The sequence below is a fragment of the Scomber japonicus genome, chromosome 4 (genome assembly GCF_027409825.1).
Source record: "Scomber japonicus isolate fScoJap1 chromosome 4, fScoJap1.pri, whole genome shotgun sequence".
Lineage (NCBI taxonomy): Eukaryota > Metazoa > Chordata > Actinopteri > Scombriformes > Scombridae > Scomber > Scomber japonicus.
The window spans coordinates 9,495,022-9,510,731 of record NC_070581.1 but is presented as its reverse complement, the minus strand read 5'-3'; the positions used below and the strand labels follow the sequence as shown (position 1 = coordinate 9,510,731).

The 15,710-nt window shown below is 43.3% G+C and overlaps 1 protein-coding gene across 1 annotated transcript in view; it reads left to right on the top strand.

Annotated features, from left to right (window-relative positions):
• The window catches only part of agrn (agrin), a 162,373-nt gene that overhangs the window by 71,886 nt on the left and 74,777 nt on the right, over nt 1-15,710 (top strand). The window contains 3 exon segments of the mRNA XM_053317887.1: nt 3,694-3,918; nt 6,012-6,236; nt 10,088-10,294. Coding sequence (XP_053173862.1) covers nt 3,694-3,918; nt 6,012-6,236; nt 10,088-10,294 — 657 coding nt within the window.

Sequence of the window (15,710 nt, the reverse complement as noted above, 5' to 3'; positions counted from 1 at the left end):
GAACTGCATGTATATGTATGTACAGAAAACATGTAGAGACATTTTAAAGACACTAAATCATGCCTGTCATCATGCTTTGGTTGAAACATCTTCATAAATGAAGCCCAAATAGAGTTGAGTTGAATTTTGAGTCTAGTGAGCTGTGAGTATATGGAATAGTGATTGTAAAGGGGCATTCAAATTAAAATAAAATGTATTATTTGCAGAAGTTAGCTGTAACTAGCTAGCGTGTGCGTGTGTGTGTGTGTGTGTGTGTGTGTGTGTGGAGTGTGTCTGTCCTGTCCTGAGCTGCATAACAGCTCAGCCTTTGAGTCTCCTCTAATTTTCTTTCTTGTCTCTTTACTTTGGAATAAGCAAACATTTTTCTCTCAAGGTTCAACATATTCAGCTCAGGCAAACAGGTCAAACAGTTTGCGTTACACAGCGTGAATTGATCCGTTGGTGTCCACAGCCGTCCTCTCATTGACTTTATGTGCTATCACACTGCCCGGTTTTACCTTGAGTCTGCTAATCAATGATTTGCTAGTAGCGATCTAACCTCTAAAGCTACAGTTCTGTCAAAAATGAATCCTGATTTACCAGAAATCAAAGCCCAACTTGTAGAGTTGTTCATGTGGATTGTGGAGGTGTGTATTCAGGAATCACCACTGCACATGAATTCACAATTAGGCACACAGGTAGTCCATTCACTGCTTGTCCCTGACTGGCAGACAATTTAGGCACTCTGATTCGAATGAATCAAACCCGCTGAGTGTAGATATTACAGGAGGTGTGTCCATTCAATTGCTGCAAGCTTGTGATTAAGAATTGGAGCAATTCTTGCCAATCAAATCCAGGTCCAGCTGTGATGGACTAAAAGGAGTTTAAAAATAGTTGGATTTTAGAAACTGCATGTAACTCTCATATAAATGTAAGTCTAATTGATCATAATTTTAAAATATATGAAAGAAAAAGTATTTTAATTGGGCCCTACTGATGCTGGCTGTTCTCCTTCCTTCATCATGAAGTAGAGATGCCATCTCTCTCTGTTTGCTCTGGGACACTGTTGCATCAGTGTCACTTTGTGTCTTCATCTCTCTGTCTATCTGTATCCTTATCTGTCTTCTTCTTTTCTTTTTTTTCTCTCATTATCTTTGCAGTCCAAACCTTGCTGAGCTTTACTCCCGTGAGGCAGACTGATCTAATTGGCAGCGAATATCATTCTAATTTAGTGAAGCCAGCTCTACTCGACTTTTTCAGCTCCCCACTTTTTTTTACCACCTTTCACATGATGATAATGAGAAAATATAAGCGAGAACTCCCTGAAGTTTGCTGTGGTGAGCGCTTTCTTTCTTGTGTTTCTTTTTTTTTTTTCCACGTGCGCTTGTTACACCGATCACATTCACCCAGGCAATTTGCCTGCTTGTCTGAGTCTGAGAAGGGAGGCTTATCTGCACTAACGCCCCATCGAGGCTTCGCTTCCTATCCAAATCGGCCTCTGTTAGCATTTAAATCAAGAGCCCCCACCTCCCTTTTCCTATTTCTACCTAGCTCTTGCGCCCCTCACCATAGACCCCCGCCTGTCTTTGCCTGTCAACGCTCCAGCTTCTCTCGGAGGAGAGGAAGAAGGCCTGGGGTAGAAAGAGAGAGAGAGAGAGAGAGAAAGCCCGGGCTATTTTTTAATGAGATCAAGAAGTGCGAGGAGGATGCTGTTTACTGTCACAAAGCAAACACGGGGCTCCTTCTCTGCAGAGGAGGAGGATCACTAAGATTCTCCCTCATCTTCCTCCTCTTCCTCAGTAGCTGTGACTACCACCTCCACCTTTTAACAACCACCATTTCGCCGAAACCATAAGCGCTCTGACAGGGGTGCTTCTTCTTGTCCTGACACATACCTCCTCCTCTCATTCCCTACAGCAGGGCCCGTCAAAATAGCTGGGCTTTGAAGGTTGTTTCTACTAGTATATGTGACATAACAAGAGCTCAAACTATTTTATGAGTTCAAAATTGTGCAGAGATTGTAGCATGAAACAGTATCACTGCTTGCTGCTGTGATTTAATGTGACCTTTTTACCTGCTCCGGCAGATGCAACCAGGTCGTTACCGCAGCGCTTTCCCACAGGTCATCAGTATCTCATTGTTCATGTGATTAGACGCAAATTAGAGGCCGAGGCACAACTGCTGTCTGGTCCGCACCGGCTACCATTGATAGCTCACAATGACTTGATGATTTCCAGTAATGGCTCACGACTGCAAAAAGTCATTTTCCATCCATCTCCTTTCCTTTAGTTGGAGCTGTAATTTAGTACTGCGTTTTGAGTTACTTTTGTGTTATCATAAATTAGATCTGGAGTAGATTTTCAAAGTTCCATTTTGCTATACAGCGCAAATATAAAATGAAAAAAAAAAGTGTTCGTTAACGAGTCTAACGCACCAAACCTCAAAAGGACTTGACAGGAGAGAGCGGAAAAAGAAAGAGGGGGGGGGTGTCACGAAGATGCAGAAAGCGAAGTGAGGGGATATCCTTTGATCAAGAGCTCTCCTTGTAGCACTCCTGTCTCCTTACACATCCATAATATATCTCTGCACACATTCCCGATCTTTTATTAACAAGGCAGCGATGCCATCCCATCCTGAAGCAGAGTATCATATTACAGAAGAAAGAAAAAAAAGGAAAAAGACAAACCTAAAACAAGCTTCTCTTTAAAAAAGGTGGGGATTGGGAGGGGGGATGCCTGTGAAAGAAAAGAATAAACAAAAGGCAAAGAACTAGAGATTCAATATATGCAACCTTCTCCACTCCCTCCTCCTCCTCCCTTTAAATAAAACTTTATTGATGTTGGTTGTAACAAAAGAGGGGGATAAAATCAGACATGGGTAAATATTTATCCCGAATCTGGCGAGCTTAGGAAATGAGAGGGGCTGCCAGCGCTCGGCTCCTCTCTCACGGGAGAGCGTGTTTGTCCACGACAGTCATAAATATGTATCGTTGCACGAGATGACGGTGATTGTAATCTGTTGGCCGCCTTTTGTCGAGCATATGAAACCCTGAGAAAAGCCCACCCCCCCACCCCTCCCCCATCAGTGGTGAAATTAAAAGTTGCACCCTCATTGTATTGTTGGAATGAGTCACTCAGAGACAAGTGGCACAGTGTTTAATTAGGGTGGAAACAAAGTCCTCAGGAGGGGAGTAGGGGGAGGGCGTGTGGGGGATACCTCTTCCCATTTTTTATTTATTTTTTTCTCCTCCTCGTCTCTCTCGGTCTCATTTGCAGGAAGGTAAATATTCAGAGGGTCTGCTTTTCAGCCGTGGCGACTAAAGCATGCTCGAGCATAGCATTAGAACGTGCGTTGTGAATGCAAAGCTCCTAATTCAATTCACACGGCGCCACGAAATGAAACGCAACTTGTTTGTATGAGTAGACAGCTGTGACAGTGCATCCTTACCCGGGAGTTTGGAAGGGGGATGTCAAGTAGTTCTTCAAACCCAGAATATCTGCGCCAGGCTTCCAAAAAAAGCGCACCAGCAGCCACTTAAACAAGGTGGCCTGTCAGCTGTTGATGCACTTCATTGTACAGTAGCAGTGAGTGTCCTCGAGCACAGCTGGTTGACATGTGGACTCATTGTAACAACCCACCTGCTTTTTCACTAAACCATGTTTTCATGTCTTTCCCTTCTCCCCCTCCTCCTCCTCCTCCTCCTCCTCCCTGCAGCTCTGAAGGACCCCTGCACCGAGGTGACCTGCAGCTACGGCAGCACCTGCGTCCAGTCGTCAGATGGCTTGTCGGCCAAATGCATGTGCCCCCTGGGCTGCGAGGGCAAAGCAGAGAAGACGGTGTGCGGCAGCGACGGGAGGGACTACCGCAACGAGTGCGAGCTTCATCAGCACGCCTGCAAGAACCAGAAGAACATACGCGTGCAATACCAAGGACACTGCGGTGAGCTCTCTTCACTTGTTTCCTTCAGGATCACTTTTATCATTCATCAAATGAGTGTTAGGTGTGTGCTGCGTAACAACATTGGGGGTAAAGTGCCTATCACAAGCCCAATCCAAAATTTATAGATTAGTTTAATGAGCCCATGCTGGAACTAGAAAACATTTGGCATCTTTGGCTTGATAAATGACTTCAAATTGATAGAAAAAAGGTGCTCCTCTCCTTTTCCCTGTCTGTTTTTTTCTTTCTTTCTCCTCGCTCTATTTACTACCGCCGGCTTTTGTTGTTTCTCCCTCACGTGCTCAATTTACTTACGGCACACCGCTGCTAATTCTCATTTTTCATTCACGTTGCTTTGCTTCACACAGGTACTCCCGCGGTGCCAATTGTTGTTCTCTCTAAGTAGGTTTTCAGAGCTGTCTTTCTTTTTTCTCTTCTTCTTTTTTGTCAGGCCCCACTTTTTTGCTTATCCTTGTTATCATCCGGCGACGGTTGTTTACTCCCAAGGCATTCGACTTTGAGGGTTTTTTTCTGTTGTTGTTGTTGTTGTTGTTTTGTGACAAGCCAGATGGAGGAAAAGAAACAGCAGACACAAACTTTGTCTCCTAGCAGCGGGAGCCTCCGGGAGACAGAGTTGGGTGGTGGGCAACGGGAGATGGATGTGCAGGTCTGCCAGCGGAAGGTTGGGCGCATAAATCCAGCCTGAGTCGGCCCAGGGGATCTGAGTCGCCTCGTCCTCTCCCCCACCCCAGAGAGGGCCGAGGCTCTGGGGAGCAGTCGGCCTTGATGGTCCTCTAAATCTTCCTTCAGCCATTTCATCTAAAGCCTTGGCTATTTCAACTTGCTAGCACTAGCCACAGAAATGCAGCTGATTTATTTACCTTGCTAGCTTTCCCAGCCAACAGGCCCATTCTTTTTGAAATTACCCTCCTTGCTCAGATAGAGGAAAGGCATGGATCTTGGAAGCTGTTCTTCTCCGTTAATGGGAGGTAATGGTTTTTTTCCCCTCAGATAACAGTCTGGCTGGCAGATGAGACACTGTGTTATGCAGACACACTGCATGCATTACGATAAAACCCCTGTTTGCTTGGTTGCTACTCCCTGCAAGCCATCGCATTGTGCTGAACAATTTGAGACCTGGCCACGGTCACTCCGCCTCCCCAACCTTCCACAGCCAAACTGCTCTGTCCCTTTTTATGTCCCTGCATTGTCGTTCTTTGTATCTCTGCCAGAGGTCTTTGGAAACCATTTCCCCTTATTCTCGCCTTTGTCATTCTCTTCCTCTTCCTTTCTATTCCTTTCCTTGATGATAGGGTGTTTCATCCTTGGTATGTTTTGAATGACTCGCCGGCAGCTTGGCAGTGATTTAATATGTCACGGTGCTACATAAATCCTTTGTCTTCCCGCATGCTGAAAGCGTGGCGAGCAGGATAAAGCTCGGGCTCCTGTTTCAAGGAGTAACACCCCCGTCCCGCACATCCACAAGCCAATTCCATTATGATCACGGACTGATATGGCCGAGCGTGCCAGACCGACGCTCCCCTGGAAGGAGGGAGGTGCCAGGGAACGAATCAAACCCACCGTCTCTTCATCCATTTCCTTGTCTCCCCTTCACATCCAAGGTCCCACTCTGAGCTGCTCTCAGCTGCTGGGCTGCTGATAATATCTGTGGAGCAGCAGTGATGGAGGATCGTGTCTCCTCATTTCCTCTGCCCTTCCTTAGTCTCCTCTTCTCTTTGAATTCACTAAACTAACACTTTATGCATTCTGGCTATACTGAAAGACAGGTGTACTGTTGTAGACTACAAATTAAAAACTGGCTTACTAAACAGGACATAAAGAACCTTAGAATTGTTGATGAGCACAGATCATATCATATCCTGTTTTCTTGTGCTTTTCTTTCTTTTCCTTTGCCAAGCTATTGTTCAGTCCACAGAGGACCAAATGATGGACAGCAGAGATGATTTTAAATAAAGCTTTTATGTTCAATCGCCCAGGATCCAATTAACATAAACAGATTTTTAATGTTACGTCCCTAATTAAATTCTACATTCTACATTCTGTACAGTTCATATTCATATCCGTTGTCTCCACAGACCCGTGTAAAGACAGCGATAACAGCCTGAACACCATGTGTCGGGTCGAGGCCCTCACCCGCCAGCCCCTCGTCTTCGGCCCGCCAGAGTCTTGCCCCCCAGGTAACGAGCCACTGTGTGCCAGCGACGGTATAACCTACCCCAGCGAGTGCGCCATGACATCTACAGGCATCCGCAAAGGCATCAAACTCAGGAAGATCCACGCAGGACCATGCAGAAGGCTGGGTAAGGTCACACTATAATTACTCTGGCACCTTGCTTTCCTCCTCTTCTTATCTTATCCAATGTTTGCAGAAACCAGGGAATTTAAGATTATGTCCAAGTGTGGCATCATGCCCTCTACCAACCCTCCACCCCTCCTCCTCATTTAGTTAACTTGGTGATTTCTTCCTGTTCTTTTTTGTTTTTCATGACTTGCTTCAATTGCTGTGGCTGTGGCCAAAAGTTTCACCTTGATAGCCATTTGACCTTGTGGCTATGGATATTTTTGAGGTGCATATGCCACAGCAACATTAATTCAGCAATCTGCGTCAATGCACAGCAACAAAGAGTAAATGGAGTACCCTCTGAATCTGTAAACACAATATGAAACATTCCAAAATAAGACAATACGTCAACAATAAGCTAAGACGAACCTAATTTATCAGCCACAGGCAACATAAGATCTTCTTTTCAATTAAAAAGCTGCAAACATCACAAGCAAAGAACTGGCATAAAAAGAGCATATTGTCTTACCTTCAGAAGTGCTCTCCTCTGGTCTGCTTCGCCCCCAAACTCCTTGATTATATCTATAAAGTCTACAGCCATAAGAATGTCACATAGTCTACTCTTGACAAAGGAAAGCTTAGAGAAAGATGCTCTCTGCTTGTGTTGGGAAGGAAATGGTAAGGAACAGTTGTTTAGCCATGCAGTTTTCTGCTCCTCAACAGCTTGAGCAGTTTAGCTGCCAATTTGTTGACCTCATTGTGCACAAGCTCCAAAAATGGAATCACACACAAAGTTTACTTTATCAAAATCATTTTTGATGCTGCTTAGTACCACTTTTTTCAAACCAACCTAATGACGCAAACCTTTTTTTCTTTTTAAACAAAGACTGTTTAAACACATCGACATGATTCACCATTCATCACATCCGCTGCTGCATCCCAAGTAGCTTACTGGTACTCTCCTGCATCGTGTTTACTGTGGGGTCTTTTTTTGTTTGTTTGTTGTTGTTTTTTTGTTTAAGCTCATGTCTCATGAGGCCCCTGAGGCCCTGGGCCCGGGGCTTAAGCCCCAGTAAGCCTGTGCATTAAGGCAACATTGTAAAGAGGTGCACACCCCAATAGTGTCCCAGATTTTAGGGCTTTTAGCTTTTAATATCCAGAGATTTGCCCACAGGACACGATCACACTGTGTCACTTTCACAACAGACTGCAGGCTATTGAAAGTTACATAAATATGAAAGTGTGAAAAATGAAAATATACAGCTCTGTATATATGGATAGATTCTTTTTGGTCACTGTGTCATTTGGTCATTTTCATGAAGATGTCAAAATAATGCTGACACAGTGCATAAATCATGAAACATCTACATCACATAGTCATATATACAAGCATTCACATTGTCACATAATTCTTGTCTAAGATTTGAACAGGTGCAGGTGAACTAGCATTAAAATCTATATTCCGCTCCATAGCACAGATTAATGACTCAGGGGTCTTGGGTCTGTACTGTATCCATGCTAGCAGTAGCCTTCTCCAGACTGATAAGAGCCTCCAGTGCTGTTATCTGTGCTATTAGAACAGGGGGTTTAAGCCTTAGTCAACAAAGAGCTGTCAGCTTTTACTGTACGTCTGATAGCCATCAGAGGAAATCCAATTTTCCCACCGTGTCGTCGGCAGGGCCTAGCGAAGCCAATGCTGTGTAGGTTTACAGCAGTAATATGGGAGACCCCCGCCCATGTACTGAGAACCCCAACAACACCAAAGATAAGAATAGATCTCTGCTGGACGTCCTTTTTGTACTGTCAACAATAGAGGCTGATACACACATTTGTTTTCACACAGCTTGGTGATCCTGTCTGCTCTGCTTGACAGGCTGATGGAGTAGTGTGAGGGCTTAAAGTTGCACAAATCCCCATCTAAGTAGCACTATGGAGTTTGTGTTTTCTCTGTGTGGACATGAGCGTGTGCGAAAAGGAAGGAACGGGACCCCCCATCCCCCCAACACACACACACACACACACACACACACACTTTTTCTGCTGTGCCTTTTCTTTTCAAATGAAAGAATAATTCAATTTGAAACAGAGATCCATGAAATCGTATCCCTAAGCAAATTACAAATTGGTAACTAATGAAAATGGCCATTTCGACTTGTAACCATGACATTGCACATCCTTGTAGCCCTCTCACTCAGATACAGCAGCAATGTAATTAAGTGTGGCATGACAGGCTTTTAAAGAAAGGAGAAGAAGGAATTGAATTGCTGTACAAATTTGATCCACTGATCAGGAATGAAATAAATTCGAAGCCTAGTGAGCGCCTCCAGAACAGAAGCCTGCTTCAAATTGGATTTTCTCACTTCAATGGCAAATTTGCCATTTCACATTACCAGTATTTCTTTCTTTTTTCTTAATTTCCGCAGTAGATTTCTGCTTAGTGAGTCAAAATGTAATGAATGTAATAGTTTAGACTTTAATTTGACCCTAAAATGAAATTCTCCACTTAGAGCCTACCCAATTTTATTAAAGTTATTCAGAAACTTTATTATTAAATTTAAGTGGAGGCACATCTGTCCTGATCCCCACTCAATTGTTGTGGGTTATAACACCAAAGAACACGCATTAACAAAGCAATAAAAGCGAGGAGAAGTTTTGGGGAAAAAAGCCTTTTCTTAACTGACATGGAAATACAGTAATAGTCACTTTAATCAAAACTTAAAACTACTGTATTTTTGACACAGTCTAGCTTCTCGTGGGGTGTTCTCACTCATTTACAATCCAATCTCTAGTGTGGTTAGAGCAATCAGCTTTGTCATTGATGGTAATGTGCTCTCTCAGCTTCCGGAAATTCACTTGAAGTTCAGCAGAAAAACATTTGTCTCCTCAAAATATTGCTTTTTGTGCTTTGAACTAAAGGAACAAAAGTAATGAACACTTAAAATAAACTGAAACTAACTGACTGGACACCCTCTAAAAAGTTTTGTATCTGCTGGCTGACTTGTTCCATTTTCTTTGACTTTACATTTGTTATTTATACCATTTGAATGAAATTATATTCCTTTGTGATTTTATTGTCGATAAACAGGCCAATCCATTCAGTCTTGAAATTACTGATTATTGTATTAACACTGAATTAACTGACATATCGAAAGTGTGGTTAAAACAGTGTCTATGTGTCTCTGCAGAAGGCTAAACCTCTGCTGCTGAAAGATAAGCTTTTACACGCGCTACCAGTGACATCAATTCACCTTAACATGTAATTACTGTTTGGACGGAAACTGATTTATTTCCCTGCGGTTGGAGCAGCAGTGTCACACAGCAGGAAGAACAATCAGTTCAACACTTTTCTAGCTTGAAATGCTGTTTTCTTTTACGCTCGCTGAGTACTTCTGTTGTCCTCTCGTCCGTGGCGATCAGTCTCACCCGCTGTCACGAAATTGGCAGTAGGACTCAGTCTTAAAAAGCCTTATCAGTATATATACAGACGGGAGAAGAATTAAAGGAGAAATCTGAATAAATGAGTGGAGAAGCATAACAAATGCAGATGTTTCCATACAGGGGAACAAGGGATCACTTAACTGTATAAAGTTTTATTCATTTGAGTTTTATTCATGAGTCCAACTTGAGATGCTAAAGATCCACATTTGGCTGTTCGTAACACTCCCTAGTCTGATTGGATTAAGGCAGTACAGGCTCCACCCCTCATCCTTCTACTCAGCCTGTTTACCGATTAGATTTTCTTATAAATAATCACTAACATCTGTCCAGTGTGTCTCACTATCTTTTACATGACCCTGACTAGAAATACACAGGTATAGACTATATATAGATGCTGGATTCATTTATTTTCTACCTGTCTCCTTCTTCCAGAGGAGTGCAAGGAGGACTGCCTATTCAATGCGGTGTGTCTGGTGGAGCCGCTGACCACCCGCTGCTCCTGCGACCCCATCGAGTGCGACGGCACGTACAAGCCCGTGTGCGGCAAGGACGGCAAAACACACACCAACGACTGTATGCGACGCAAGGCAGAGTGTGTGAGCAGGACCCTCATCCCCATCAAGCACCAAGGGCCTTGTGGTGAGTGGAGCTAGAGGATGTGAAAGAGGGGGGGAGACAGCTCTAACAGGGGCCTGATAAGAACTAATGCTGTTCACTCTCATTCTTCTGTTGTCTATCTCTGCTTATATTCAATGTGTTGTCCCCTTCTTTGTCTTCCAGGCTCGCTGTGTGTATGTCTGTACTTTTTAGAGTTTACTGAAAAGTGTCTGAAATGGTTCAGTGATGCTCTCTGAAGGGGGGTGGTGGGGAACTCCAAAGAGCAGGACGTGTGTGCCTTCCTTTATAAAAAAAGAACCCGTGCCTTCACTTCTCCACCCGTTCACCTCCCATCCATCTCCTCATCCCTGTCACGCTTCATCCCTCCATCTCAAACACAAACCCAAAATAAAACGCCACCTTCATGTTTCATTCATCCTCTCTCTGTCTTCTACTCCTTCACTAGTGCCAGTCTTCCACTTCGGTGGCTTCTTGTCTGTTTATTCTTCCTCTCTGTCTTTGTCTCTTTGTCTTTGTATGTTGCTTTTCTTGTATAAAAAAAGCTATTCTTTCTTGTTTCAGTGAGTCAGTCATCCTGTCTGTCTGTCTTTGTCCGTGTGGCCGTCTTCCTGGCTGTCTGGCTGCAGGTGGAAAGTGGGGTCACCCAGTGGGCGACCTCATCAGGCGGACTCTGAGGGGTGACGCCCTCGCCCTTATTCCGAGCGGACCTAACAGGAGGGGTCTTGTACTGCTGTCTTTTTCCTCTCACTCCTTCTGTCTTTGTGTGTCTCTCTGTGTCATTATTGTCCCTTCTGTTTATCCTCCTGCAAAGATGTGATGTGTGAGGTTGGAGAAGTTTTCCTCTCTCTCTGTCTCTCTCTCTTTTATGCCTGGTCTAACTGAAAAAAGAAAACTCCTCCTGTTCCTACCTGTCTAACTACTCTTCACCTCTGAATCCTTTCTTTCTGCATGCTGTAGTGCACGCCAGCTCCTAACCTCATGGCCTCCTGAACAATCCCTCTCCCCATCATCGGAGCTACATCATAAAAGCTTGCGACTGCCCAATGAATGAAAAAACCTCCTTTACCTACCATTTGTGAGCATAAAAGCTGCACCAGGGTTGGAGTTCGACTGCATTTCGTCAGAACCTTTTAAATCCCTTATATTAAATCCATTTAGGCCTACCTTTCAACAACTTAACGTAACCTAAGTGAAACAACCACCATTTTTGAGGTTGAGATGGTTCAGTTTTGGGGGTCAAATTAGTGCTTACAACGCACCTCTCTCCAACTTCTGTAAGTTTTTATTCATAAGCAGTAAGTTGCTCAAATCATTGGTATCAAGTATCAGTGGAAAATTCCAATTCTCTATCCTGACCTGATCAACGAGATCTTCTCAGCCAAACTTTGGCATCGTATAAACATAAGCTAGCAGAGAGCATAGACAACAGCCAAGAATTGTTTTCATTGTTTGGCCAAGTTTCCTATACCTTTTGATATAAATTAATTAAAAAATACAAAACCGTGTACATCATGTGATTTATATCTAACACCAACATCCAGTGCTGTTGGAAGGAGTAAGGCATCTGATATGTATTAAGGGTGAAAGTAAAGGGTAGAGCTGAGGTCATTCAATATATCATATTCAATAAAAGACTTGTTTTCCTCTGAGCTTAGAGAATCTGTGTGTTATCAACCTGGAGCCAAATACCAAACCAGAAGCATCTATTAGAAACAAGATTTTTCAGGAGTTCCTTTTTTCGCGCATCTCCTTCAATTACACATTGAAATAAGTTATTTTCCTTTTCCTTTTTATTCATGCCTCTTTAATCTCACATATTTTTTAAAAAGTGATATCCTCACATCTTTGACTTATTTGTGCTTCCTTTTTTGGATCCTGTGTGTTTTCAGGCGTAACAGTTACAGTTTATTGAGCCAAATGCTTCTCTGATTATATCTTATGAGATACCTGCTCTTATGTGAATTGGAAGTATTCATTGGAAGTCATTCCCATCTTACCCTGATTAGCATTTTAAAAAAGCCCCTGCAAACTGCTCATGCTGCTCTGTGTCACTTTACCTCAATCGGGGGAAATCTACACAGCAGATACATTGAGAAATGTCGTCCAGAGTTGCTCTCCACATTATAATAGTTGGTGTGACAGAGACCATTTAAAACAAGCTAGATCTTCCCGTCCTCTGCGCGACTGGGTGGGGCTGAATCCCAAAGTTATCTCCAGTTGTCAGCGTCGGGAGACACAGGCTCTCATTATTCAGCCTTCTGAGCCGTGCATAAATTAAGTCGTGCAAACGGCAGGGCGAACGCTTATGTGTTTTGCTATGTTTCATTATTTCTGGCGAACGGTGTCTCAGTCCTGCCCCCGCCCCTGTTTGTTTAGTTATTTTACTTTCTGCTTCATCCTTCCTCCCTTCCCCTACGCATCGAAGCCGTCAGCGACTGCTAGTATGTTTCTTTAATGCATTTTTATTGACATTTGCATATTTTTCAAAACAGAGCAGCACAAATGCCAACCCCCTGATTCGGTTTTAATTAAACATCAAAAGAGGGAAGCGTAGGTGCCCACTGAGACTGTTGGTTTAGTCAGACAGATGATACAGTATGCATACAAGGGGAGTGTGTGTGTGTGTGTGTGTGTATGTGTTCTTTCTTTCTTTCTTTCTTTTTTCTTTCTTTCTTTCCTTTCTTTATCCCTGTCCTTTCAGTGGGTTTTTTTTACCGCCAGTGTGTTTGTAGAGCTGAGTCCAGATTAGATTTTGGTCCCTCTCTGTGATATCGCTGCCTAAAAGACTGTAGAGATCCGCAACTCTGACAAACACCAAGGGGGACGCACAGTGAGTCTGCGCATGTGTGTGTTTCCATCTTCTGAATAGACTGACTTGTCGATCAATGGCGCTCGCTGGTCACGCTGCAGGCACACAAACTGTATACAGTGCAAGGCGCGCACACACATCCATTGTGCTCTATTGTGCCTGTGCTATGACAGCGACTGGTAGTGTCAAAAGATGCTTGCACAATGACCGCTGTGTCCTCCTGGCACACTAACACACACACACACACACCACCTTGAGGCTTCATACAAAGTTTGATACGTCTGAAAAGGTGGAGTTTGTTATATAAAATTATCGTTATTTGATAAATAATGATCTCGTTTCTCGTTTCATTGGCTGAGTGGTGCATGAGGCAAGGTGATCGATCGCCCTGCCAGCTGTCAAACGGATGAAATTCTCCAGATCTGACAACGTCATAAATCTCCTTTCATGCCGGCGACAGCGCCTAATGTCGCCCCCCTCACCCCCTCCCCTGTCGCTTCTCGGGCCCCCACGAAGAATCATCATGCGAAGGACCCACATGTCCGTAATGTCCCAACCGCCGTCCTCTCCGGGAAACAATATGATTGATATCTAAAGCTCTTCATTTTCGAGAAGCGGATCCCATTTAGCTGATTAACTTACATCCAGCCAGGAGTTACAAATCTTGAAGACTCCAGAGAACACATAAGAACACGTTAGGCTGTGAATTGGTGGAAGTGAATCAGATCCGTCTGCTGGGAAAGATGGTGACGAGGTCTGCAGCCTTGGGTTTGAGATAGAATATAACAATTAACACTGGAAGAAGAAAAGATGTTTGTCATCACCAGGAAAGCAGATGGGATGACAAAGCAGCTTACGCATCCACAGCTGAAAAAGATCACAGTTTTACTGTGGACATTCGTCATGTTTGACATCATAATGATCGATCACACTAGAATTTTCATCAGCTTTTACCAATACACAAACTCACAACAAAAATGATTAAAAGCATTTCAACCTCACACTACAATAGAAGCTGCCGTTATCCGCTGTCTGATTAAAAAGCGAGGAATATCTGCTGCAGTTAATTTATAATTGATTGTAAATCCATACAGATGGTTTCGGGTTAGTTTTTTCACAGTGGGAACATGTGGAGAATATTTTCCGGCTGAAGCAATGAAATTCTGTTTTTTCTCTTTCCCGTGTGATGACAGCACAGCAGGGTGCCAACACAAAGTAAATAAGAAAGTGTCTGTGTGTAGTGCATGCTATTGTAGCGGAAATATTGCGATAATTGTTTAGCTATATTTAGATGGTCGAACACACAGGCTCAGTAATGTTTTAAGACTTTTAAGACCCAGGGCAACCATGAGTTCAAAGCTCAACTCATGTTTTAAGCTATGAAACATTTTGCATTTTTTTTGGATTTATAGATGATCATTTTTAAAACATTTTCTTGCACTGATGAAGTCTTCACCTCATGCAAAACGAAGTCAATTTGACTCGGCTTAATAGGAGCTTATCACAGAATTCTGATACTTCAAACTGTTAAGCTGCGACACGCTGAATGCATGAATCTGGCAGGAAAGGCACAGAAAGTGGGCCACATCTCTGCAGAGCTTTCACCAGTAACGATCAGAATTGCTTAGTGGGTCCTCAGCCCCTCATTGTACCTGTGTGTAATGTACTCTGCTTAATGTGCTTTTGCTTGGCCCCTGGATTTACCGCCCGCAGCTTTATGAAAAGATGTTTGGAGCTGCGGTGTGAGTGTTGCCGCGTTCAAAAGACATGTGTTGGTCCTGCTGTGCCTGCGTGTGTGTGTATGTGTGTGTGTATGTGTGTGTGTGTAATGGACAGCAGCATTCCCAGTAAGCCGAAGTAACAGAAAGCACTGAAGTGAAGTAAAAGACAAAACGTTAACCTGATAAAAATAACTGTAGAATAAGGAAATGTAACTGTAAGCTGTAAAATAAGACTTCTCATTACAGATGAATTAGTTTATTATTCTGAAGGTTTCATGTGGACTTCCACTGAGGGGAAAACAAGCTTCCAGAATCATTTGAAGTTCAATAATATTTTATAAAAAGAAAGAAAATCAATTAATTCAATTTCAGAGAGACACACAGTGTGTAAAAATGAATTACCTCTACAATTACACATTTTTCTTTCTCTCCTCAATCTTCCAACTATCACAGCTTACTTACCCAGTGGGTTTTTCCTGCAGTTGCTGCTATTTTAGTGCACAGGCAGTACTTTGAATCAATGGAAGAGACTACAGGAGTGTGAAGTGGCTCACCACAATTCCCTGAAGCCTGTTGACGTACCGGCCTCACATCTGGTATTAGTAGAATAGGAAGTGGAGAGGAGTTTTAAATTGGTAGTTAGGCTATTCATAAAATAGAAATGCAAGCAGCAGCGTGGCTTTGGAGACTGTAGAGGAAGATAATTCTGTAAAATCTCTAAAACAGACAGTCTGAGAGGAACACACTGGCTGACAAACTAGAAGTGAATAAATGAAAGAGCTAGTTTTGCGGACAGGAATTCTTTATTCACGGCTCTTTTGTCATTCTTTGTGTGCACAGCTGAGTGTGTGCCTGTGTGTGTGTGTGTGTGTGTGTGTGTGTGTGTGTGTGTGTGTTAGAGAGAGAG